At 48.2% G+C, this 27,706-nt stretch overlaps 1 protein-coding gene across 1 annotated transcript; it reads left to right on the top strand.

Moving 5' to 3' along the window:
• Window positions 1-2,835: 2,835 nt before the first annotated feature.
• On the top strand, window positions 2,836-27,429 carry LOC140702443 (methionyl-tRNA formyltransferase, mitochondrial). Its single transcript, XM_078380833.1, is given in 12 exon segments — window positions 2,836-3,080; window positions 4,344-4,556; window positions 6,814-6,858; window positions 6,860-6,925; window positions 7,885-7,987; window positions 8,231-8,306; window positions 9,219-9,310; window positions 10,243-10,324; window positions 10,855-10,937; window positions 14,833-15,063; window positions 24,928-25,461; window positions 26,806-27,429. Coding segments are annotated over 10 exon segments (1,137 nt in total). The 5' UTR covers window positions 2,836-2,913; the 3' UTR covers window positions 15,043-15,063; window positions 24,928-25,461; window positions 26,806-27,429.
• The last annotated feature ends 277 nt before the right edge of the window (window positions 27,430-27,706 follow it).

Below are 27,706 nucleotides of genomic sequence, written 5' to 3'. Positions count from 1 at the left end.
GATGAGTCCCAGAAATCCCCTAAATGGAGCACAACGCGGATACGTGTGGCCAGAAAAGAGTCCCAGGGCAGGGTGGGGGGTGGGTGCTGGAGGGTGGGGGAAGCGTTGCAAGTGTCCCCCTGATATGGTTCTAGAGGAGCCAGGGAGGGGGTACGTGCCCGAAAGAAACACGCCAGGTCTTGTTTGCAGACAAGTGGGGTAGAACTTCCCAGGTTCAGCCCAGGAGCCTGTCCGAGGATCCTCCCCCCCAGTCAAGCCTGAGACAACTATATTTCTGAAAAAGCTTTTTATAGAAAAAGAACATGATGGAAAGGTCCTTCCTCGTTTCAGAATACAAAATATCAAAGGTCTGAACAGTCATGTTGCAAAGCACGCCACGATTCACAACTGAGAAAGAACCCCGATAGAATCACACACACCTCAATCCGTTACTTCTCTTCCTTGCTCTCAAGTAAGGCGTACAGGACTGACCTCATCTCTGGGGACATTAACTAGTTTAAACTAAATTGAAACCCGATGTCACCAGAGAAACCACCGAAACGTCATCCCTGCCCACGTTACTTGAAAACAAGGGAAAGGGCTCGCACTATGTGTCATTCAGCTGCCACTGGTTGATTACATCAACACTGTTTATCTTTCAGAACCAAACAGACATTGTTTCTTGTTACAGGTGATGACAGTACAAGCAGAGTTGTTAACTCTTAACCAAACATCCTCCATTCTCCTCCTCCTCCTCAACCACCACTCTCCCTCACCCAGATTCCAGCATCATCAAAACTCTATTCTCTCCCTCTCTTCCTCCTGCAGAGATTCTGGTGACTCCACCTCTAGAACACTCTCATTGGTCCATGCAGATATATCTCATTAATATTCATTATCTGGGCGGATGCCACTACCATTCATGCTGGTTGCAACGCTTGCCCAGAAAGCTTGCAGGGTCTCATCCGGCCATGGGGACACATGTCTTAGTGACCTGCTGGCTAGAGCAGGGGTCCCCAACTGTTTTCACCCCACGGACCGGCTGGGGAAGGCGAGGCACCCCCGCACCCATCTGCATGTGTGAATAAGTGCATTCGCTCTCTCTCAAGAGGGTGAGCACGCATGTGCGAGCAGCGTGCCACTGTATGCGCCTGCACAAAGCACGGGGGTGCTCGTGCGCATGCAGAAATGGCGATGCAGCGCTCGCGCATGGCGCAGGGGCGCTCGTGTGTATGTACAGTGCAGTGCTCACATGGGGTGTGGGGGCACTTGTGCACATGCACAAGCAGTGGTGCAGTGCTTGCATGGGGTGCAGGGGCGCTCATGGATATGCGCAAATGCGGTGCATCACTTGCATGGGGCGCAGGGGTCATGCGCCTTTTTCTTGGGCCTAACACCTTTGCAGGTGCATCTGATGGAGACAGAGGAAAAGGTCTTCTCTGTTGCTTGTCCCAGACTTTGGAACTCCCTCCCACTTGAGGCTAGGCAGGCCCCATCTTTGCTGTCCTCCTAGAAGCGAGCCAAGGCCTTTCTCTTCAGTCAAGCTTTTCCTCCCTTGCTGGCTGCCCGAGTGGGATTTTGAAACGGATGGTTGTGCCTTTCTGTTATCAGTGTGTTTTTGAGGTGGCTTTTGTTGACCTTGTAATGTGTACTCTTTGATTCTTTTTAACCTTTGTATACCTTTTGGATTTAGTTTTAAATATTATATTTTAATGATGTGAGCCACCTTGGGTCCTTTTGAAGGAGAAAAGCATGGTAAAATATTTTAAAGAAAATAAAATAACAACAGAGGTCTACATGCCATCTTGAAAAAGGAAAAGTTCCCAGTGACGGGGGGGGGGGGGGAAGCTACTTTGGGAGCAGAAAAGACAGGAACTAATTGCAAGCAGGGTTTGTATCATGTGGTCAGTCAAAGACTTGACATTCACCTCTTTTAGAAGCAGTGCAAACCAGGTATCCTACGTATGGTTCTGTTAATGCATCCTGGCGCTAGCCTTCTTCCCCGTTTTCATTACACTCATTGACAGCTGAACATAACAGAGATATTTTCATATGTACCAGTGATACCCTGGGGATCTCCCACTGGAGCTTTGGCCACGCGTTGTATTATTTTGTTCCAAAATACAGAGCTGAGTCTTGATCTGTTATCAAGAAAAAAGAGAGAAAAAATTCACAATCTTCAGAACAGGGTGTGATGATCTGAAGGAAAGTGGGATTTGTAGTCAGAGAAAATGTAGACTGTTACGTTCAAAGTGACATGATTTTAAAGTCTCGGAATGTGTTAGGCCGTGAGACTGTTTTTCAGATCCACTGACTGTCCTCTAAAGCCCACCGTGGTCCCAGCCAACCCACAGCTTGATCTTTCAGTGACACAGAGAGACATTGTGCACCTGCTCAGAGGTCTGAAACTGTGGAGGTAAATTGAGGCTCAAAAGCTGGCATCAGGCAGTCACTCCTATTTTTCCAGTCATTGGAGCTCCATTGTGCCTTCAAACTAAACTAGCAAAGACAGGCAGACACACAATATTTACTTATTTCATTTATTTAAAAGGTTTTCACCGCCCTTTCCTCCTAAGAAAGGGACCAAGGCGCCTTATATCATTGAAACAGAGGATGAAAGCTAAAAAACAGGGAAGCTCTCCCGGTTGCATTCCTGCCTGCAAGGCACTCGGGTGTCAACACAGCAAGGGCTGTGGGGAGAGAATGTGGAGCAAGGAGGCCTGGAACTGGGGGGGGGGGGATCGGCAGCCATGGATACGGTTGCCATGGTTTCTAGAGGACGCTTCGGCCGCGACCTCGTTTGGCTCCAAGCCCCGCCCACGCCGCCTGCTCTCCCCGCCCCCACTGTTCCTTCGGAATCGGGCGAGCGTGCTCGACGTCATCGCCGCGCGACGCGAACGCCTGAGGGAGGAGGAGGAGGCGGGCGGAGGGGCGATGAGGGGCTGGTTGTGGCGGGTCGGGCGGGACGGCTGGAGGCGGGCTCACGGGACGGCGGCGGCCGGGGAACTTCCCAGGAGGCGAGCGGGGCCGCCCTGGAGGGTCCTTTTCTTCGGCACCGACGACTTCTCCGTCGAGACGCTCCGCGCCCTCCAGGCCGCTCGGTGCGTCCTGTGGCCCAGAGGTAGAAAAGGGAAGAGGGGGGTGGGTGGGTGGGGGTCAGAGGTCAAGCGGAAGTTGGGTTGAAGGGTGGCTGAGCGGGGGGGGGAAGGCAGGGGGAGAAAGCCCCGGGAAGCGGTCCGGCTTCTCGGAGAGCCCGGGATGGCCTGCGTGGGCTGGGCGAGGGTCGTGGGCAGCAGGCGGTTTCCCATCCATCCCTGCTGTGGAACTGAGGGGCTCAGGGGCTGGAGGTTCCCTCGGGTGGTGCAAGGCTTCGTGGGCCGGACTAGGACCCAGCAGGCTTGGCTTCAGATCCCTCCAGGGCCATTAAAACTCACTGGAGGGGGGGGTCGTTCGTCAAAGCCCTCCTCCGGTATCTAGAGTGGTCGCAATGACCAGATAGGCGGGGTATAAGTTGAATAAATTGAATAAATAAATAAATCTCCCTTCCCTGGAAAGCCCTTCTAGAGTCGCTCTGCACCGGCCCCAACTTGACAGCCCCTAAGGACAGCCTCAGCAGGGACTTCTCCTGAGAACCTCAGGATCTATTCATTTATTTCTCTAATATCTACACTGGCATGAGAAAACCTCCAAGAGGCTTCTCTCCCTCTGTGTGTGTATGACGGAAAACAGTTTTAGAAGCCATCTGAAATAGCAAATGAGAAGCACTTCTACAGCAAATACTGTATAGAAATAGTGCAAAGAACTTAAGAATTGTATTCTCGAAGGCTTTCACAGTCAGGATCCGATGGTTGTCGCAGGTTTTTCGGGCTGTTTGGCCGTGTTCTTCAGGTTGTTCTTCCTGACATTTCACCAGTGTCTGTGGCCGGCGTCTTCAGAGGACAGGAGTCGGAACTCTTTTCTGTGCTCTGGACTTAATAATTACTGGACAAAGTATGCATTCAACTGCACATACTTTGTCCAGTAATGGAGACTCTTGAATGACTAAAGGCTTGTAGTCCATAATTTAACTGTATGGCAGTAAGTCTGCAGAAAGCCATCATAGATGACTTACAAGATACAGAATAATGGGGATCCAGAGTGTTTGATCTTACAGGGAAAGGACAACACCCTTGTGAAAGTAGAGACAGACAGTTTTAGCCCCAGGAGTTTTCCCTCCCCTAGAGGAGACAGTACTGGCTTAGATGAGCAGATATCTGACTTGGTATAAAGAAGTTTTCTTGTGGGGTTCAAATCTTGGCATGGTGGTAACTTGGCAGTGTCAAATCTTCCATTTGACCTCTTTTTTTTAAAATGTCCTGTTGCAGGGAGCCCAGACCGAATGCTCTTGTAGACCATCTGGAGGTGGTGACTGTACAGCCCCAGCTGCCAAAGGGACTGCCTGTCAAGAACTATGCAGAGCAGTCTCAACTCCCTGTCCACTTCTGGCCAGATGTTGCCTCGTGCGAGCACTTTGACATCGGTGTGGTGGCATCATTTGGCCATCTTCTCCATGAGGACCTCATCTTGAAGTTCCCATAGTAAGACTGTGGTCATAGGAGCATGCTCAGTGTGATCTAAATAATTCAGAGTATTTGGCTAATATATAAGTGGAAGGTCTCTGACCACTGGGGAGGGATGCTGCATGGGATGAAGTTACTGGTGCCTGAAGTAGAGCCTGCTAGAACTATTCCCTGAAGTATTCAACTTATTATCACTCTCTTACAAGGTGAAGACAATAGGGGGTCTTTATCACTGTGTTAGATTGTTTGTATCTCACAATTTCAGTTTTATGTAACAATTTAAAAAAATTCAGATTGTTTTCTTGTTTCACTTCCCTTATCCTTCAGTTCTCTGCTTCTCTACTGTCTACAGTTTATAAGGTTAATTGTCAGAATGCCAGCCCAGGGTGGGAAGAAATTTTTTAAATCAAATTGATTTAAATTCCAATTAAAAATTTTAAAAGTTGATTTTTTTTAAAAAAATGTAAATAATCAAAAAACCCACAATGTTTTAAATATAAAGCATGATTTAAATTGTGATTTAAATCAAATGCACCTTGATAGCAACATATATTTGTACATAAAGTGGAAAAGGGACCATAATTGAGCAGTATATATTTGCAACAACTTTATTGAATGTTAAGATGCCTATTTAAAGAGAGGTTGGCCTATCTGGAAAAAAACAACCAATCTGGCTGCTGATGATACTAACAACTGTTGTCCAGTCGTCAGTATCCCCTTTATTGGCAAGCTGGTAGAGAGAGTGGTGGCCAACCAACTTCATGCTCTCCTGGAGGAGACTGGTGCCCTTGATCTGTTCCAGTCTGTGTTCAGGCCACATCACGGCACGGAGACAGCATTGGTCGCCCTGCAAGATGGCCTCTTGAGGGAGGCCAATAGGGGCAAAATGTCCTTGCTGGTTCTCCTCGACCTCTCAGTGGCCTTTGATACCGTCAAACACAGTACCCTCCTGGGGAGGCTCTCAGAGTTGGGGGTTGATGCTCAGGCTTTGGCCTGCCTCCGATCCTTCCTGGAGGACTGTCCTCAGAGAGTTCAGCTTGCGGAGATTTTGTCCGCTCCGTTGACTTTCCGTTGTGGAGTCCCGCAGGGGTCAGTCATCTCCCCAATGCTCTTTAATATCGATATGAGGCCGCTGGGGGATGTCATCAGGAGTTTGGAGCTTTGTGTCACCAATACGCAGATGACACCCAGCTCTATCTCCACTTCCATCCTTCTGCAGTGGATGCTGTCCCGTCCCTTGAGTGCTGCCTGGATGCGGTGCCGGGATGGATGAGGGAAAACAGACTGAGACTCAACCCAGACAAGATGGATATCCTGTGGGTGGAGGCCTCTATTGTCTGTTGTCTGGGTGCCTCCCTATCTTTTTTGGGGGGCGTGCACCCTTTCCATGAAAGAAGAGGTTCACGGCATGGGTGTGATTTTGGACCCATCAATTTCAATGACATCTCAAATAGTGTCTAGTCCGATCGGTTTATTTCCACCTAAAGCTGGTCGCCCAGCTATGTCCTTACCTTGACACCAGGTCCCTCACCATGCTGGTCCATATGCTGATAATCTTGAGATTAGACTACTGTAATGCCCTCTATGTGGGGCTGCCCTTGAAACTGCTATGAAGACTGCAACGGGTCCAGAATGTGGTGTTGAGACTTCTGAATGGGGTTAGTTTCAAGGGGACGCTACTAACCTATAAGGCCCTAAATGGTTTGGAAGCTCAATATGTGGCCAAGTGCCTCCTTCCGGTTAGGTCTGCCCATCCTATAAGATCATTGCAGGCAGGGAGGCTGAGAGGCCTGACCCCGAGAGAGGCCTGGAAAACAACCGCCGGAAGTCTGGCCTTTTCAACAGAACCTCCGCAACTGTGGAACTCTCTTCTGCCCGCAGTCCGCCTTGCCCCTTCGCTGGGCACATTCAGAAAGCTACTAAACACCTCATTATTTAAACAGGCCTTCCCTGAACTAACTATACTGTGATACAGTAGTGTCCAATAATATAACTTCTATAATACTTCCATGTTCCATGTTTTTATTTTTCTATACATTTAATTGTGTTTATTGTATTATAATTTTGTATTGTATATTAATGCTGCTATTTGCTATTTTGTTACTCTGCTGTTTTTTGTTATTCGTTGTCAACTGCCCAGAGTGGCCTTGGCTGCCAGATGGGTGGTATACAAATCAAATAAATAAATAAATAAATTGGTCACTAAGTGCTTATACATATTATAGAATTAGTATTCTCTTCTGATTTCCAAATTTCTTCTAAATTTCTGATTCAGTGTCGTATTGAATGTCCATCCCAGCTGTCTTCCGAGATGGCGTGGCCATCCACACAGTACTCCATGGAGATACAGTTACTGGGGTGACAATAATGCAGATTAGGCCAAAGAGGTATAAATGCTATTTTATCTAATGGAATAACATGTCAAAACCTATTTTTTAGCAACTCTGAAAATTTTGTGGGTGCTGAGTGATCTTCCCATCTGTTGAAACTACATTGTGCCATTACAAATGCTTTTCTCTTTTTTATGTATTCAAAGGTTAGGATTATGCAGTTTGATTTTATATTTTTGTGTTGTCTGGAGCTTGTTAAAAAAGTACAGACAATGGCTACTTAATAATAAGTACTAAGAACTTAGTTTGTTATTGTAAGTGTTTTTGGAGCCAAAGTGACAGAATAAGGAGAGCCCCAAGAATGCCAAACATTTTTCAGAAATGACAAGTGGAAGCAGGGCCAAAAAGAACTTGTTTAGGAGGTATATCCTACAGTGGGCATTGAATTAAGAGTAGGGGCGGGAGAATGAGAGGAGAGGTTCGAATGGCATTGGTCATCTGGAACCTAAAGCAAAACTTTCACACTACAAAAATGTTGTAGCAGGTTTCATGTGATCTCTTAAAACCATTGGGCAGTATGTTTTATGTAGAGATGTAGAAGTATGTAGAGATGTTCAGCCAAAACTGCCTTAGTTCATGTTTGTTCTGGTATCTCTGTACTGCAGTTTTTAATTTATTTATTTATTTATTTATTTATTTATTTATTTATTTATTTATTTATTTATTTATTTATTTATTTATTAAACTGATATGCCACCCACTCTAACGAAAGTAGAATAGTATATCTACTATCTAGATTTTATAGAATAGTGGCACTTAAAGCAGCCCTGACTGAGGGCGACCTTGTAAGATCAAACACTGAAGGCTTGTTTCTTGCAGGGATGTGTATCTATAATTTTCTGACAGCTTCTTGTCCTCCCATTGATTTACGAACTTTCATGAGCTCTTACTCTTTGTTTAAAAACCATAACTCCAAGATGAAAGTAAAAACGTAATGCTATGTGTTATGTCCATAGGTGTGATGTAGGTCCCATAATTAAACAGGAAACCGTTCCAGTTCCACCCAACTGTATGGCAAAAGAATTGGAGTCAGTGTTATCCAAACTGGGTGCAGACATGGTAAGTTAACATGGCCCTTCTTCAAAGTGGGTTTTGCAACAAGAAATGGTAGTGAAGGTTTTATGTATCAGTGAACCAAACAAGAAGAACTTCATCATCCGATGGATGAAGCATTAATTTTTGGACAGATGAAACAATAAAAATGGAGAAACGTGCTTCCCTGGTTTAGAAATTTGAATAAATATGACCACATTGGTTGGAGTCTATCTTTTGTAATGTATGTTTTGGATTTTCTTTTCTCAGCTCATTGCTGTTCTAGAAAACTTAGCCGAAAGTTTAAGGAACAAGAGAGAGCATCCAAAGGAAGGAACAACAGCTGGTATGTTTGGAGCATTTCTTGAGTGAAGTCAGTATTGCCTAATACAGGGGTCCCCAAGACCCGGGCCGCAGACCAGTCCCGGTCCGTGGCCTTGGAAGGAACGGGCCGCTGGGACAGATGAGTGGCGAGCAGGAGGTGAGCGGTGAGCGAAGCTCCGCCTCCTGTCAGCGTGCTCCTATCAGGTTCTGAGCTGCTGCTGATCTAACAGGAGGTGGAGCTTCACTCCCCTCCTGTTGCTGCAAAATCGGCTGGGCCTGTGGCATTAGAGTCTAATGTAGGAGTCTGCACTCCTATTAGATTTTAAGCCGCTGCTGATCTAACAGGAGGTGGAGCTTCAATTGCATCTCACCTCCTGCTCACCACTCATCTTGTCCTGGTACAATACATGTAATGAGCTTAATTCAAACCTGTTTTCCAACAACCTACTGTATAACAAATACCCTCCCCCAGACCTTGGGAGAAAGGTCTTCAACTAAACCTGCCCCTGGTGTCAGAAAGGCTGGAAATCACTGGTGTAATAGACTGGTGCAATTCCCTTCTTAATTTACTATTTTTTTATTAGTTAGGGTTCTTCTACAAGGTGTTCGAAATAAGTCAATCAGTTTTTCACCAGGAATGGTTTCTTTCCCCCCTCTCATTTAGGAAAGTTAGGAGCAGCAGCTGATTCTTCTAATGAATCACCTTAGAGCCTCAGGATTTGTTTGTCGGTGGGGAGCCCAAGAGGTGAGTTTGGTGGCATTCTTTTAAGATGAGGAAGGATTATGACATTACCGTACACTGAAGTAAATTAGTACTAGTGGTGCAATTATCTGAATGGTGGGTTTATTTAGAAGAGATGTCCAAATATTTAAAGAGCTAAGGTGTAAAATGTGGTCTGTTGACTCCTGCATTTGCTTTTATTTTATCTTAAAGCTCCTAAAGTTACTGCTGCTATGAGCTGCATTGAATGGGAAGAGCAGGCCCCTGAGCAAATACTAAGGATGCACCGTGCCTTGGGAACATTGGTAAGAACAGTCTTGCAAATCAGTTTACAAAAATTAGTAACTTCCAACTTTTACTTTGCTGTGCCGTGAAAAGAACACAGAGGAACATTCAACATCAAGAAAAGCAACAAAAAGTACTGCTATAGTAGCAGATTTGAAGCTTCTGGTCCACCCCCAAATAGAAAGTGACCAAAAACCAAGCATAAACTCTGTGCCTTTTTCCCAACATAACTGTGTAGAGCTTGGCAGGTGAAATATGTGTTATTTTTGTTAGCCTTAGATTTCGCTTCATGTATTAAACGTTCCAGTGACACACTCCTCTTTCTTGGTGCTGATACATGTAATTGCAGGCCAGAGAAGCTGGTGGTGGATAAAGCCGGATATTGAGTAAAGTGCTATGTGAAGTATTGGTGGTTTTGCTGCCCTAGACTATCAAGACTGCTCTGCACCTATGCCTGGAGACCTCCTCCAGGCTGAGTCAACATCCTGTTGATCTTACACATGCCATGCCTCTGTTGAAACACCATCAGGGGAAAGGAGAAATTGGTTCTTTTCTCTACTGGTAACTGAGCATGGCACCTTCCCAGAAGAGGCAGGCTTGGTCTGTCAAGAGTACATGCTTTGCATGCAGTTGTTGCAAGTTAAGTCCTTGGTAGGCCTTGGGAACTGAATGCCTGAACTCCCTAGAAAACCATTTCCAGTCATTGCTACTCTGGGCCAGGTGGAGTCGTGGTCTGGCTCAATGCAAGACAGTTCCTTAGAATTCCTGTAAAGCAGCAAGTACTGTAACTCTGAATTTCTCCCATGTAAGACAAAGCTCTTGTGGCACCTTAAAGACTAACTGCTATATTTCATTGTAAGCTTTCATGGACAACGCCACTTCTTGAGACATAAGATGTCTGGTGTTTAATATATGCTATGCCTAAATATTTTATTGTGCTGTATCTTTTCAGATGCCCCTGCGAACACTGTGGATGGGCAATGTGGTAAAGCTCCTGGATCTTGCAGCAGTGGAGACATTGCCGGATTTTATTGGTTCGTAAAGGAATCATTTAATATTCCTATTTGTAAAACGCTGGGGAATAAAGGTTAAATGGCACTGCGGGGCATTCTGTGAAGTAGGTTATATTTCTTTTGTTCCCCATTATTTGTTTCCTGCAAGTGTTTTTACTCCTGTTTTGCCATCCAGCTTGGCTGTATGTCCCCTTCTGAAAGTACTGCTTTGGATCTATAAAGCCTTTAGTAACGGAAAGCTAAGCCACTCCCCTTACATAGGAAAGTGGTAGTTGTGTTATAGTGCATTGTGACATCTAAGGTCAGCAAAAAGCACCATGCATGTATTGATCCCAGAAACAAATTTGGAGAGTATGAGGTGTGTTAAGATTTATTAGCTGATCCAGCTGAGTTATAAAAGTCTCTCCTTGAGCCTTACCGAGGCCAGAACTTAAGGAGCACTGGGAAGCACGTTTAAGATCTGTTGCTTTGATGAGGTTTTGGAAGGAGGTTGAACTTAATAATCATTTGTTGTGGGAAAGCAGTGAGCAGAACATGTGTTTTCCGTCCAGATAGGTTAAGACCTGAAAATGAGATTCTCCCAGGATCAGTGTTTTACAATAAGAAGTCAGAAACATTAGTGATCCATTGCAAGGTATGTTCCTAAGTGTGGTATTCCATTCTTTAAAATCCCCCTTTCCCTGTTGGGGCAGTGGTCCAGTCCCAATTTGTTAAACTGAAGGAATGGTTTCAAATGACGTCGGGGGAGCTGCCTGCAATATCTGCCGTCCCCAGGCACGGGTGAGAGACGTGTCTGGGAGAATTTCTGGCTTGCGCTCCCCGGCCTTTCAGGACCAGGACCCTGCTGCTGCTGCTGCTTGGGGCCACCCCACCCCTTCCTCAACACCAGCCACCTGGCTGGGAGGAGAGAAGGGGCATTAGAAGGGGTGTGGGTTTGTTTTGTTTGTTTTTAACTGTTATTGGGTTGCATAGAGACCCACAGTGGACCTGATGGAACAGGAAGGGGGGAGGGCGTTGGAGGGGGCAGCCATTGAGGTGGTGCTGGGTAGGGGAAGGAATGGTGGTGGGGGTAGAACATGCCCGCGTAGGAGAAGAGAGGTTAGATATCTTACATCTATCCCCTCTTCTAGTCCTACCTCCAACCAAATGGTATCAGGCGACCATATCAGCAAACCCTCGAGCCACACGGTGCTGTTGATGAACGCCAGGTCAGTACAAAATAAAACTGCCCTCATCCATGATGTAATTCTGGATGAGGGGTCTGACCTGGCGTGCATTACTGAGACCTGGGTGGGAGAGGAAGGTGGTGTCCCCCTCTCCCAGCTGTGTCCTCCTGGGTACTCAGTCCAACACCAGTGTCGCTCGGAGGGTCGGGGAGGGGGAGTTGCTATAGTCTATAGGAGTTCTATCTCCTTGACCAGGATTCCTATCCCTTTGAGAGGAGGTCTTGAGGGCCTGTATTGTGTGTTGGGCTCACGAGACAGATTAGGGATTCTGTTGGTGTACCGCCCACCCTGCTGCGTACCAACAGTCTCCCTACCTGAGCTGACGGAGGCAGTCTCGGACCTGGTGTTGAGGACTCCCAGGCTGCTGGTGCTGGGGGACTTCAACATCCATGCTGAGGCTGCCTTGACCGGGGCGGCTCAGGACTTCATGGCCGCCATGACAACCATGGGACTGTCTCAATGTGTCATCGGCCCGACACATGAGAAGGGCCACACCTTGGACCTTGTTTTCACAACGGGACTGGAAGATGGTGGTTTGGATGTGGAGGGGCTGGTTGTGACCCCATTGTCATGGTCAGACCACTTCCTGGTCAAGTTTAGTCTATTAGCTTCTTCTTCCCTCTGCAAGGGTGGGGGATCTATTAAGATGATCCGCCCTCGGAGACTTATGGATCCAGATGGATTCCTGAATGCTCTGGGGGAGTATCCGTCTGATATGGTTGGCGCTCCTGTCGAAGCTCAGGTCACCCTATGGAATAGGGAGATGACCCGGGCGGTTGACACGATTGCGCCTAAGCGCCCTCTCCCTGCTCGCCGAGCCCAGACAGCTCCCTGGTATACTTCTGAACTGCGGGCGATGAAGCGAGAGGGGAGACGGCTAGAGCGCAGGTGGAGGAAGTCCCGCTGGGAATCTGATCGAACACGACTTAGAGCCCATTATCGGGCCTATTTCGTGGCAATACGGCTGGCGAAACGGCAATATTTCTCCAGCCGCATTGCTTCCTCAGAATGTCGTCCAGCAGAGCTGTTTCGGGTGGTCCGGGATCTTCTTCAACCGGGAAACCCGGTGGAGGTCCCGGACTGCTCATCAGCTCGCTGTGATGAGTTTGCTATTCATTTTGAGGAAAAAATCGCTCAGATTCGCAGTGGGCTGGACTCCACTGTTACTGCAAAATCGGAAGATGTGTCCAGTGTGCCGTGCTTAGGTCAAACTTTAATGGATGAGTTTCAATTGTTGAGACCCGAGGATGTGGACAGGGTGCTTGGATCTGTCCGTTCTACCACCACGCCGCTCGACCCTTGCCCATCTTGGCTAATTGGAAGATCTGCCAGGGGGGTTCGCACTTGGGTCCAGGAGGCCGTGAACGCCTCTCTGAGAGAGGGAGTGGTCCCTACCGCCTTGAAAGAGGCGGTGATTCGACCACTCCTTAAAAAGCCTAACCTGGACCCAAGGCTGGTGGTCAACTACCGACCAGTGGCGAACCTCCCTTATTTGGGCAAGGTGTTGGAGCGGGTTGTGGCCGGGCAACTCCAGGCGCTGCTGGATGAAACGGATTTTCTGGATCCATTTCAGTCGGGTTTCAGGCCGGGTTTTGGTACAGAGACAGCCTTGGTCGCCCTGTATGATGACCTTTGCCGGGAGAGAGACAGGGGGAGTGTGACCCTGTTGATACTCCTGGACCTCTCAGCGGCTTTCGACACCATCGACCATGGTGTCCTTCTGGATAGGCTGGCTGGGTTAGGAGTTGGGGGCACTGTTTTACGGTGGTTCCGCTCCTTCCTAGCTGACCGTATCCAGAGGGTGGTGCTGGGGGACAGTTGCTCTGCCCCATGGCATTTATGTCATGGGGTTCCTCAGGGCTCGATACTGTCCCCCATGCTGTTTAACATCTACATGAAACCGCTGGGAGAGGTCATCAGGAGGTTTGGGCTGAGGAGTCAGCAATATGCTGACGACACTCAGCTCTACCTCTCGTTTTCCACCAATCCAGGTGAGGCGGTTTCTGTGCTGAACTCGTGTCTGGACCTGATAATGGACTGGATGAGGGTTAATAAATTGAAACTCAATCCAGACAAGACGGAAGTGCTGTTAGTGGGTGCTTCGCCGGACAGGTTGGAGGGCCACTTCCCTGTCCTGAATGGGGTTACACTCCCCCTAAGGGACAGGGTCCGCAGCCTGGGGGTGCTCCTGGACCCCAGTCTAACTTTGGAAGCTCAGGTGGACTCGGTGGCCAGGGGTGCCTTCCTTCAGCTGCGGAAATTATACCAGCTACGGCCCTACCTGGACGAGTGGAGTCTCATGACAGTTACACATGCACTGGTAACATCTCGTATTGATTATTGCAATGCGCTCTACGTGGGGCTGCCTTTGAAGACGGTCCGGCGACTGCAACTGGTTCAGAATCGAGCTGCGCGGCTGGTGAGTGGTGGGGCCGCCAGAGAGCACATCAAGCCGATTCTGTATAATTTACACTGGTTACCAGTTGCTGTCCGGGCCCAATTCAAAGTGCTTGTTTTGACATATAAAGCCCTAAACGGCTTGGGCCCTGGATACTTGAAGGACCGCCTCCTTCCATATGAGCCTACCCGGCTGTTAAGATCTAGCCAGGGGGCCCTTTTGAAAGAGCCATCCCTCAAGGAGGTAAGAGGGATGGCTTGTAGACAAAGGGCCTTCTCGGCAGCTGCCCCCAGACTATGGAACGCCCTCCCAATTGAAATTCGCCTGGCGCCGACACTGATGATATTTCGGCGCCAGGTCAAAACCTTCCTGTTCCAGAAGGCTTTTAATTGAAATAACATTAACTGTGGGTCTTAATGATGGCAATTTTAATTGTATTTTAATTGTATTTTAATTGTATTTTAATCATTTTATTTTATTCCATTGAATTTTAATTGTTGTAAGCCGCCCAGAGACCTTTGGGTAGAGTGGGCGGCATATAAATTAAATAAATAAATAAATAAATAAATAAATAAATAAATAAATAAATAAAATGTAACTTTATGCTCAACTTGCTTTCTCGTGTCATCTTTACCCTGGCTTCAAAATGCACACTATGGTGAATGCTAATGCCTTTCTGGAACCTCTGTCTCCTCCTTCTCCCAGACAAAGTTCGGGGGTTTCATCAGGCCCTTCCCCCATGTTCTCCAAGCTGACTCCTGCAGCCGAAGAAAAATGGCATTACAAAGCCTTGAAAGCCGAGAGGGACAGCATGCTTAGCCTCTAGCTGTGGGCAGTGACCCTGTAGACTTGCAGGAAGTGCTCTGGCCTTTCTCAGTCTCACTTTGCCTATTTTCCTTTTCTAGGAAGGCTGGGTTGGAGCAAAGACCGTGATCCTTAAGAAGAAGCTGACAGCTGTTGAATTCTACAATGGATATTTGCATCTCTGGTTTCAGCAGAATTCCAAAATGCCTCTCAGAGAGTGCAGGTTTCAGACACTCCAGATGGCCAGAACAAAAAACAGTTCCAAAAGCAGAGCATTGCATCCACACAAGGCACAGCAGCAATTGACTTGAATTACTGTCCGGAAGAATCAGGTGATGATTCCAAATGACATGGCTGGAAGCCCCTCAGCATTGTTTCAAATCCGTCCTTAAGTGAAGGACGAATTTGAAATCCGTCCTTTTGAACACTTGAACAGATTTTTTTAATTCTGGATTTTTCAGTGCAGCCAGAAAAGGATTTCCTGGAATCCATATCCTCTGTTATGAGTGTGTTCTGAGGTTCTTTTCTAAAGTGCAGCTTTGTGATCCAAAAGAAGAATGCAGAATTTAGTAACAGCCATTTTGAAAAATACTACAAGAGAACTGTGACAAACCCAGACCTACTGGGATATGCCACAGTTTCACTAAGCTGCCACCAACCATTCCCTATAAGGAGTCACACAGACCAGGAATGGATTTTTAACAAATAAAGGAATAAGGTTTATTTAAACAACACACAGGGAAAATAAAATGATCAAGTGAATAAAATACAGTAACGTGGCTTAGTCTCAATCATGCATACACCAGGTTGGTTCACTCAGAACACTCTTAAATAAAGCACAGACCCTGAACCTATCAGTTCTGGCTAACCATACAGACACCTGAACCTATCAGGTTGGTACTGACTGACACACAGTAGTACCCTGTCTGACACACAGACTCCCACACCAGCTTCTTCTCTCAGCTCTCCTCCAGCTCTCCACACACGCTCCACATATATATACAGTACAGCCCCTCCTCCTGATGTCCCGCCTTCCGCTCCCCATAGGATGGAACTTTCCCTCCAAACCCATGACAGACAGGTAACATCAGTGCTGTATGTAACAAGAACAATGTCCCACTTTCTATATTGGACAACATAAATACCCGTTTGAATGAAATTGGTGGTGTATCGTCTAGAAATGGAAAGCTTCTGTGGTGTATAGATGTGCTAGTCCTTAACATTTATCACACTCTTCAATTGCCAAGCAGAGTAAGGCCCTAGTCACACGAGGGAAAAGTTTTCCAGTTCTTCCAATACTTTCCATACCTCTGTTGTGCTGTGGTTTGTATCCCAGGACTACTGTCCAAAAAACTTTTATCAGTACCAGTTAATTTCCTCCTGTTTTATTTTATGCCGTGGCATCTTAGAGGGAGACTTGTTTCTGCTATAATGATTTATCAATAAATTATGTTTATTGATGTAAAAATAATTTATTTTTATTGACTCGCACTCGGGCATCTTAGAGGGAGATTTGTTTCTGAGAGAGAGCAGTATATACAGTGTTGCCTCGCTTAACAATCTTAATTGGTTCCAAAAAAAACCATTGCTATGGGAAAACATCGTTAAGCGAAACACCATTTCCCATAGGAATGCATTGAAAATCGGTTAATCCGTTCCAATGGGAACAGATTACCGTCCTTAAGCAAAAATCGCCATAGGAAACATCGCTAAGTGAAACAATGTTTCCCCCAACGGAAAGCCATTCAAAAGCGTTGCAGCCGGCTGCAATGCTTTTGAATGGCTTTCCGATCTCCGTTTTCGCTCATTTTTAAGTGTCTTAAAATGTTTGAAACCTGTTTTAAATGCTTGGATTCGGTAGTGCACCTTGTGAAACATGTGCAAACTTATTTTGGCTTTGTTCTGAGTCTTCGTTAGTTTTTGGTGATTTTTGTTTTCCCCTTTAAATCCATTGAACTGTCCCATTCAAACATTTTAAGACACTTAAAAATGAGCGAAAACGAACATTGTTAAGTGAAAATCCTCCACAGAGAACATCGTTAAACGATGCAGAAAATTCCTCCAAGAAATACATCGTTAAGTGAATTCTTCGTTAAACGAAGCAATCGATAAGCGAGGCACCACTGTATATAAAATAATTTATTGATATATCAGTATAGCAATGCAAGTCTCCCTCTAAGAAGCCCGAGTGTGCTTGACTCCACCAACCCCTCCGTGGACACACACCTATCGTTTCTAGCCCCTTTTGTTCTAGTTGTGGAATGTCACCCCAGGGAGGTGTGTGGAAATTAGAGAGAATGTTGATCAGGAAAAAAGAGGTTACTTACCTGTAACTTTGGTTCTTCGAGTGGTACTCTGTGAATTCACACTAATGGGTTAATCTGCGCTTGCGCAGAAGGCCTCGGAACATTCTAGAGCTTAAAGTAACACTTTTGGCTCCGCCCCCCCAGGACCTCATGGTCCGCCCGCCCTAACAGCCATTCAGTTCCCCAAATTCCGCTGCTGCTCTAAAGGCGAGACAGCCGTGACGGAAAGTGGGGAGGACGGGCGGGCCGTGTGAATTCACAGAGTACCACTCGAAGAACCAAAGTTACAGGTAAGTAACCTCTTTTTCTTCTTCGTGGACTCTGTGAAATCACACTAATGGGTGACTAGCAAGCTTACCTCTGGAAGGAGGAGGGAAACGTCACGGCAGCACAGCCGACAGGACAGCCCGGCCAAACCTCGTATCCTCCTTGGCTCGCAGGTCGAGTCTGTAGTGGGATGCAAACGTGGAAGGCGTGGACCACGTGGCGGCTTTACAAACGTCCTGTAGTGGGACTCCACGGAGAAAGGCTGTGGAGGCCGCAACAGCCCTAGTAGAATGGGCGTGAACAGATGCCGGTAGAGGCTTCTTAGCCAGTTCATAGGCCAGACGGATGACCTGAACTATCCATCTGGATACAGTTTGCGGAGACACTTCCCGACCCCTATGGGGTTGCTGGTAAGAGACAAACAGGCGCTTGGAGAGACGGAACGAGGAAGTCCTTTGAACATAGAAGGCTAACGCCCGACGAACGTCGAGGAGATGGAGGGATTTCTCAACCGGAGAAGAAGGTTGGGGAAAGAAGGTTGGCAGGACTATAGGCTGCTTGACATGAAAATCCGTGGTGACTTTGGGCAGAAAAGACACGTCAGGGTACAAGACCACCTTATCTCGGAAAAATTGTAAGAAAGGTGGGTCGGTCCGCAGGGCAGCCAATTCAGAGGCCCTTCTGGCTGACGTAATAGCTACCAAGAAAACCACTTTAAGGGTAAGGAGGCGTTCCGAAACCGTAGCAAGCGGCTCAAATGGTGGTTTTGAGAGACAGTTTAAGACCGTATGGAGGGACCACTGAGGAATAGGATTAATTGTAGGTGGACGAAGGCGTACCACCCCTCGAAGAAAACGTTTGATCTTCGCGTGTCTAAATAACAGAGCACTGTCCGTCTCTGGCGGTTGATGGGCTATGATGGCGGAAAGGTACACCTTCAGGGTGGAATGAGACAGGTTCATCTGGAAAAGGTAAGCCAGAAACTGTAACACAGTATGGAGCGTAGTGGGCGACGCGGGCAGTTGATGAGAAGCGGTGAACTTCAGGAAAGCCTTCCACTTGCTCCCGTACAGGGTGTCAGTGGACGGCTTACGACAATGGGAGAGGACGTGAGCTACCGTGGGACTATCCTCCAGGCGGTGAGGTGGAGTGACTGCACGTCCGGGTGGTAAGTTGTCCCTTCGTTCTGGGTCAGCAGATGCGGAAGGTAAGGTAGCCTGACGTACTCCGTCGCCCTCGAGATGAGCCTCGCGAACCACGGTTGGCGCGGCCAAAACGGAGCAATCAGAATGGCATTCGCATTGTCGTCGCAAACTTTCACCAGTGTTCTCAGTAGGAGAGGAAACGGTGGAAACATGTAGAGAAGGTGGTTGCTCCACGCCACCATCAGAGCATCGCCGTGCGAGTTCGGGCCGTGACCGCCCCTGGAGAAGAAGGTGGGGCATTTGGTGTTGAGGTGAGTGGCGAAGGCATCCACCACAGGAGTTCCCCATCGCTCGCAGAGTGTTAGGAACACCGCATGGTCCAGCACCCATTCGTGCATGGTAACAGCAGTCCTGCTGAGCCGATCCGCAAGTATGTTGTCGTGAGTGGAAATGTATACAGCGGATGGAAAGACATGATGTTGGAGACACCACTCCCATAGCTGGACAGCAAGATACAGGAGGGAGAAAGAGTGGGTACCGCCCTGTTTGTTGACATACGCGACAGCCGCCGTGTTGTCCGAAACAACTTGAAGGGCTGTGCCCCTGATGATGGGCAGGAACGCCCGGCAGGCCTTGAAGATGGCGAGAAGTTCCCGATTGTTGATGTGGAGAGCAAGCTCCTTTGGAGACCATCGGTCGTGGACTTGCAGACCGCAACAATGGGCACCCCAGCCGATGTCGCTGGCATCCGTCGTGATGCGAGTTTGTAGGGCAATGGGAGCAAAAGGGCGTCCCATAAACAGATTGCCCGGGTTGAGCCACCACTTCAGCTGCTCTGACAACTCCTTGGACACCAAGAGTCTCTTTTTGGGGAAGTCCCAGAGGGGATTGAAGAGTGACAGGAGCCACACTTGCAGCGAACGAAGCTTCAGTCTCGCATGAGGGATGACCGAAGTGGTGGAGGCCATAAGGCCCAGTAGCCTCTGAGCAGTGTGAGCGGTGACATGATGGAGAGGGCGGAATTTCTCGATGAGAACAGCCATCTTCCGCGCTCTTTCTAAAGGTAGGAATGCTCGGCCGGTCCGAGCATCGAGAGTGGCGCCTATGTAGGAGGCAACAGGCGAGGGAACAAGGACGGACTTCTTGTAGTTTACCTGCAGTCCGAGAGTTTTGAGGAGGCGGAGCACCGTAAGGGTGTGACGCTCCGCCTGAAGCCTGGAGTGTGCAACCAGTAGCCAGTCGTCGATGTATGGAAAGACGGCTATGCCCCTTGTTCTCAGGAAAGCCACCACCGGGGCCATACACTTCGTAAAGACTCTGGGCGCGGTGGAAAGTCCAAAAGGCAGAGCGGAGAATTCGTAACATCTTGACCCCAGCGAGAAACGCAGGAAGCGACGATGGTCGTGCCTGATATTTATGTGGAAATAGGCGTCGCTGAGGTCTATGACGACGAACCAGTCGCCCTGTCGCAAGAGGGGCAGGATCCTCTCCAAGGTTACCATCCGGAAACGGCGATAGGCTATGAATTTGTTGAGGCGCCTGAGGTCCAAAATAGGACGGAAAGAGTCATCCCGCTTTGTCACCAGAAAATATCTGGAGAAAAAACCAGGATTGGCAGGATTTGGAAACACCCTGGTTATTGCATGCTTTCGTAACAGGGTGGTTACTTCTTGCTTTAGAGGGTCGGATGGGGGGGTAAGAACTAGACGGGGAGGAGGCATCTCTAAAAATTCTATCGCGTAACCGCGAGCAATGATAGAAAGGACCCACTTGTCCGAGGTGATGGTAAGCCAACTGGAGAGGAAGGGAGACAAGCGGGTGGCGCAGGAAGGAAAGGAAATGGCTGTAGAGCAGTCAAAGGCCCTGTTTATTCTTACGGTCGACCTTTTTGAAGGGAGCACGTGTCTTGTGTCATTGGTCATGTCTAGTGGTGTAGCCGGAAGAAGGAGAATACCTCTGCTTGTAGGGATAGGATCTCCCTGGCTTCATAGCCGGGGAAAAAGATGGACGCTTCCATGGGTAGCGTTGTTTGTAGAACGGTTGAGCAGCATAGGATCTGGCAGCCTTTTTCGCTTCATGGAGACCCTTCAGGATCTCATCCGTCTTGGGATCAAAAAGACCCGAACCGTCAAAGGGGAGGTCAAGGATACGGGCCTTGGAGTCTTCAGGAATGGCCGCAGACTTAAGCCACGCCTGCCGCCTCATGGCAATACCCGTCATTAGATTACGGGATGCAGCATCCAAGATATGACGAACCGTGACCCGTTCCTGACGAATGAGTTGTGATGCCTCCTGATGAAGAGAGAGACCTCTCAGTTGCAGCTCATCAGGTGCAGCTTGTAAGGACGGTAAAGCCAAGTCCCATAAGTGTTGGTGGTAAGCCGCCATAGCGGCGACATAGTTAGCAGCTCTCACGATTAGGGATGAGAAGGCATATGAACGCCGACCAAATATGTCCATTTTCCTCCCATCCTTGTTATTAGGGGATGCGATTGAGGCAGGTCGAAACTTAGACTGGGCGACGTCCACAATAAGGGAATTGGGGGCGGGATGTTTCACAAGGAAGTCCAGTTCAGATCCCTGAATCCGGTATAGGTTCTCAACCCGTCTGGACATTTGAGGGGTAGAGCAAGGTTTGTCCCAAGGTTGCTTTAGGGTTCGCAGTAGCGAGGGGATGAACGCTAGGCGCATGGGTAGGTTCTGATCCTCATCGATATCGCCGTATACCTTGTCGGGGACCGTTTCCGGCGGACGTTCGACAGGGAGTTCCAAAGCGGAGGCTATTCTATGGATTAGTTGAGAATAGCTAGGAAAATCGGCCGCAGGAGAAACCGGGTTCTTATCAATGATGGCAGAGTCCGGAGTGTTATCATTAGGAGCCGATGTATCCGAAAATGAGCATTCGGAGGAGGAGTCTTCGGGATGATCAGAAGGGAGGGACGGGGGGAATGGGAGTTCCGGCATGGGAAAAACGGGGGCCAGTATAGATTTGCCTCTTCGTTTAGAGCGTTTCTTGCCCCTCGGTCCGGTATCGGTACCGTGTCCGGTACTGTGTCCTCCTGTACCGTGCCCGGTATCGGGATCGGTATCGGTATCGAGGAGATCCAATTGAAAAGAGTCCGAGTCAGAGGAAACGTGGCGTCGTTTCTTCTTGCGCGGTTTCGCCGGTACCGAGTCGCGATGACACTTCGGTTTAGGTGGCACCGCGTCGGTACCGAGTGGCGCGGTACCAACTCCGGTATCGGTGGTGGTACGACGTGGGATACCGGTCGGTATCGGAGCTGGAGGCGGTACACAGCCATCGGCAGTGGTCCGTTGCTCTGTCTTCCGTAGGGAGGAAGGTCCTCCCGGTACCGATCTAGACCCTTTCGCTCCGATATCGTGAAGGGACGGTACCGACTGGACGTGTCGTCGTCTGCCCCTGTCGGTATCGCGGGGCGGCGGTACCGACGGTACCGAAGAATCGGAGGAGACCGACGAGGAGGACGAGGAGTCGGATGAGGAACTCCGCGTAGCGAGGCTGTAAAGAAGCCGCGGGTCATAGAGCTTTTGCATCTGCTTCCGCCATTTTCTTAAATAGCTCTTGGAAAGTTTGAGCGGAGCGGTTTTGTCCTCCATAGCCTCCTGCCTCTTAGGCTTCTTGGGGCGAGAATGTCGAGCCCCGTGGGGGGAGACCTTCGGTCCCGAGGGGCTCGGAGACCGGGAATCTCCAGAGGCTGTTTCCAAATGCTTCGTCTTGGCTCTCTTCTTCCTAGGAGATGGGAAGAAGGGTATATCCGGCGTATCGGTCGGCGGTGGCAAGGATGGTGGAGAGGAGGCTACCGACGACGCCTGGGAGTGAATCTCAATAGGAGATTGCGGAGTAAGAGCAGGCAGGGAGGGCGACGGTTGGAGTTGAGGAGTGGCCGCAGGAGACGGCGGGGGAGGAATGGCGGCCGTGGCCTGACTCTTAGGAGGCTTGGGTTTCTTAGAAGCCTTCTTGGTAGACGTAGTTGGCTTGCCATTAGCCCTAGTTTTAGGGCCAGGTGCAGGAGCTGAATCTGCAGGCGCAGATGACGCCGCCATAGCAGGCGCGGTGAGGGATTTTTCCCAGAGCGCTGCCCGAAGACGTTGCTCTCTAAGTCTCAGGCCTTGCCGGGTAAAACGTTCACAATGGCGACAAGTCTGGGGGATATGGGACTCCCCAAGACAAAACAAACAATAACGATGGCCGTCTGTGGAAGGGATCTTTTTAGAACAGGCGGCACAGCTTTTAAAAGTAACTTTAGGTGAAGAGGGTGCCTTGGAGGCCATAAAAGAAAAAAGGCGGGAAAGAAACAGTCCAAGAAATAAGGGGGAAAAAGGGGTAGGGGAGCGAGGGAAAACCCTCAGATACAGTCCAAAAACTCCCCTAATAATAATATGAAGTAAAGTACTTCCCTTGAAGCATGAAAAGCGGAGCCAAATCTCAGGAATCTTCCAGATCTTTCCAATATTTCACGGAGCTCTAGCTAGGAGACCTAACTGCAGCAGCGGAAAAAATGGAACTGAATGGCTGTTAGGGCGGGCGGACCATGAGGTCCTGGGGGGGGCGGAGCCAAAAGTGTTACTTTAAGCTCTAGAATGTTCCGAGGCCTTCTGCGCAAGCGCAGATTAACCCATTAGTGTGATTTCACAGAGTCCACGAAGAAGAAGAGATTCTGTTTAGGAAAATGTCCCTCTTTTGCATTGGCTGCTCCTGCAGAAATGCATTGCACACAGTGGATTTGGGATGTCCGCACAGCAGTACTGGTCATCATCTCCTCCCCCTGGTGACATTTGCATAGCAACATTTCAGTGTATCTTCCCCCAGGGGGAAAAAATTATTACAGTGGTGCCTCGCATGACGTTAATTCGTTCCGCAAAAATCGGTGTCGAACGAAAACGTCATGCGATTTTAAAAAGCCCATAGAAACACATCAAAACCCAATTAATGTGTTCCTATGGGCTTAAAACTCAGCATCCAGCAAAGATTCTCCATAGCGCGACCATTTTCTCTGTCTGTGCAGCGAGGAATCCGTGCCAGAAAACAGCAGGCGACCATGTTTTCCACCCTTGGCCATTTTGAAGCTGCCGATCAGCTGGCCGAAAATCATCGCTTTGCGATGATCGGTTACCAAAATGGAACCGATCATTGCAAAGCAAAATTCCCCCATAGGGAACATCGTTTTGCGATCGCAAAATCTTCAACATAATGCGATTTCTTCGTCAAACGGAGTGCTCGTAAAGCGAGGCACCACTGTACTTGCCAGTAATGTAATGGCAGCAGCCCTCCAGGGACATACTTTTGCCAATGTATTGATGTATCGGACATGGAGTTTTTAGAAATAATGTGCACACTTCACGGATGTTCCAGGCAGTGCATATTTGGTTTCCACAAAATAATAAAATGGAAGCAATTACATCACTAGAAGGTCATTGCCACCTTTAAGATTGTGGACTACAAGTCCCACCACTGGCTGTGCTATCTAAGGCTCATAGGATGTGCAGTCCAGCAGTAGCTGGAGGACTGCAAGTTGGTCCATTCTTGGCTTAGATGGAACGGGGTTGCAGAGTCAGCAAAACACACTCTGCATTTAAGCGCCTATCCTGGGCCTTCCACGTATTTTTTTAATTCTAGATTTTTCAAGACATACTCTGCGTAGCTCAGCTGCAATCCCCATTGGCGATGGCTTTCAAGGTAGAGCTTTTCCCTCACCTGTTCCCCGATTGTTGGAGGTGGTGTGAAGCTGGGGTAATGTGTTCCGTGCATTCATTCTGCAGGTGAGGGATAGACCCTCCAATTCTGTTTGTACGAACAGCCTTCATGCAGGTAGAGCCCTTGCAACGTATGCGTTCTTTCCACAAGCCACAAGGAGGGCCAGCGGATAGTTCATCTTTACAAGCTACTGGGTGCATTGTCCCCAGTGAACCAGCAGGTGGCACTGCTTGCTTCGGGACTTGACAAAAATATGCGTGGGTAAACAGGTAATATAAATATGGCAAAACAACAACACACACCTTATTAGAGTAAAGCAAGGCCAGAATTGAACTACAGTGGTGCCTCACTAGACAGTTACCCCGCGTGACCATTTTTTTGCTAGACATCGACTTTTTGCGATCGCTATAGGGAGTTGCTGCCCAAGACTTCTGGAGCGCCCCAACCATCCCAGGAACTGGGAGCACGTTTGACCTGTCAAGGAAGCACCGCCTGACCTTCGGGTCCACACAAACGGGCAACGAGCAGCACATTCCCAAACCCTATTTATTCAGAGCTGAGTCCTTGTGTAGCTCTTTAAATCAACTGCTTTTGCTGGTTGGGGAGTCTTAATTCACAATACACAGACAGAGGCAAGAGAGACTGGAGTTTTCCAGCAGCTTATTGGAGGGTTGGCTTGTGGAGTGATTGCTACAATATGAACTTCCTTCCATCCATCCATAATTTTTTATCTACTTCAATTTGGCTTTCCAACTTGTGTAGGTAAATAATCTGCCTCACCTCCAGAGGATGGTATGCGGTGCAAAAGCAACATTTGTGATTAGAAAAGATACCCAAAAGGAGAACAGGGATGAGCATGGGAATGGAGTCTCTCCTCCTCGGCAATCAGACAAGCAGTCTGTGGAAGACGTTCAGAGAAACTCAACTTAGATTTTTTTTGTATGCTAAGATTTTTGGCAAAGCAGCTGAAGTTTGGCTAGAAGGCGTTCTTCTTGCTTCACTGGATGCCTTCCAATTTGAAAAGCAGTATCATTGTTTTTAATTGAATGCTTTTCGTTGATTGGCTCTGTCCTCCTTGGGTTCTTTCGGAGGAAAGGAGGGATGAGAAATGATTGAAACGAATCGATGGGTTGGATGTCCCTCTCTTCTCTCTAGGTGGATGGAGGGGATCAAAGTCCTGCGAGAAAGAAGCAGAAGACAAAGGAGGACGAGGAAGGCAAAGAAAAGGGGACTGCGAGTAAAAAGGGGAAGGAAGGAGAGAAAGAGAGAAAGAAAACAAAGGACAAAAGAGAGAAGGTACACAAGATACCTGTTGCACAGAACTGGACAGGGTCTGTCCCTTTCTTCCTGCTTACACCAGCAGAGGCCATTTTGGCTGCCCTCACATGATTCACTTGCATATGGGTTAACAACTGGGGTGTCTGCATGCGTTGGTGGTCTATCTATCGCCATTGGAGCACCACAGGTAGACCTTCCCTTCCTCCTTGCTGCCATCTCCAAAACAGGGCACCTTCTAGGATGCTGTTCACATGTTCTGCTGTCACCTGTTTTATAGTCTGTTTATATTTTGGTGCGTACCTGCTTGCACAGATCAACAAAAGTGCTGTCCGTATGAACATGTGCCTCTGCACCATGGCAACCTCTGCTCTGTATCCTCTATACAGAACTAAATGTCCTCCATCTATTTACGTTTTGCTTTTATCATTTAAGCCCGTTTGCATGACTTCTCTCAGTTTGCATGGTTTTATTCTGGCTTTGCCAGTCTCTGGGGAAGCTGGGTGGCAATATTAGATAATGCATCAAAGTCGCTCTGAAAACCGTAGCCAGGGAGTCGGGAGGTACCTTTGGATATTTGTGTCCGAGTTTATTGAACTGGATGGAAAGAAGCTCCACAAACTCTATAAGATGGCTCACAAGAGGCGGCTGCAGGATCAGGAGGTGAGGTTCAAAAAGGAGACGTCTGTCTCTTTCAAATCTTGGGGACAGAAACTTGACCCTGAACAGCAGAAGAGAGGTTGAACTAAATAAATAGGGGAGGCAAAAAAGAATGTACCCTATAAAGAGAAAGAGAGAGGTGAGTCTTCTAGCCACATTCTTAGAAGCTGGGGTGTATTTGGAAGAAGCTCGCTTCATTCAGTACAGCTCCTGCTCTTTTTCTGGAAGAACTTTTTAAAAGATATTTAATTGCTCGTGAAGTCCAGTGATCAGCATTTCTTGACTCGAGGGCTGGACATCCAGCTGAATGCAGTCACTCTGTCCTGAAGCTTGCTGGGTGACCTTCACCTAATTATCTCCTCAGGTTAACACACCTCCCAGGATAGTTTGTGAGGGTAACTTGGTGATGATGTGCATTCAAACCCATTAACTAGGAGAAGAAAGATGGGCGTGTGTCGGAATCGAAATGTAAAAATGGCAGGCCGTGAAAATGGCCTACACTGAACTTCCGCATCAACACATGGTTAGGAGATCACAAGGGTATTCTAGCTTAGATAGGAAAGAGCGTATCTCCCTGTCCAGAGACCCATTTGTGGTGTGAAGCCCTCTCGTAGTTCGCTCAGGTGGGTCAGCGAGCACAAAGCTTTTTGAAACCATTCCTGTTGCTCCTAGTATCTCCCTTTTCTCCATCTTCTTTTCCCTCAGCAAGAACAGAGGAAAAAGAAGGCCGCGGGGGATGAAGACCACTTGGAGCCTTCTGAGTCCACAGAGGAGTCTACAGTGTCTCAGGTCCCTCATGGCCCTCCTCCTGAGAAGCTCCACCCGTCTCCACCTCATCCTCCCGAGGTGCACAGCGAACCAACGGGACAATCAGTGTCACCCAACCATTCTCAGCCGTGAAGCTTGGTGAAGCAGAAGCCACTGAGCAAGACTGGTCTAATTTTCCTTTGACGTGTGTCAGTGAAGCCCTGCCCTTCTTGATTTGTGTTTGCTCTCTTGCCATTTGTGCTCCCAACCTGTATTTTTTCTAAACCATTTCTTTTTCTTCTCACTGGACTCTTGTTTGGGTCTAATGGTTGCTGATTTCTATAGTTGACCCTAGCCCTTGAAATCCCTTATTGGCACTAAGTAGCATACTTATAACCACATCTGAATGTCTTGCCACAGCATAGTCTTTCTTCTAAACTTTATATATTTTATATACTTTATAGTTTTAGATGATATGTACCAAACACTAAAATATAATTGGGGGTGGGTTGGGGGTGGGTGGAGAGGGGAGCAACTTTCTGTTCTTTAAATCTTTGGAATAAAATGAAATTAAATCAACAACGGAGGAGGCCTCGTTTGTCTGTCGGCCATTCTACCCGTGCCCTCCAGTGCCCTGAGGTTCCCCCCCACAACTCTCTTGATCCCCGATTCTAGAAAGGAACACCACTCTTAGGAACTGAGTGATTACAATGCCTCAAGGGAAGAAAGAGGCCTTTCTGGGAAGGGCAGAACTGGGAGGAGGGTCTCCCCCCCCAGGGCTGAAAACGTCCTCCCCATAAGAGCCACCCACCTCACCTCCTTTGACAGCCCTGCCTAGAGAAGTTCGACTCTGATCTTC

This window comes from Pogona vitticeps, chromosome 12, assembly GCF_051106095.1.
Source record: "Pogona vitticeps strain Pit_001003342236 chromosome 12, PviZW2.1, whole genome shotgun sequence".
NCBI lineage: Eukaryota > Metazoa > Chordata > Lepidosauria > Squamata > Agamidae > Pogona > Pogona vitticeps.
This window is presented reverse-complemented; position numbering and strand designations above follow the sequence as displayed.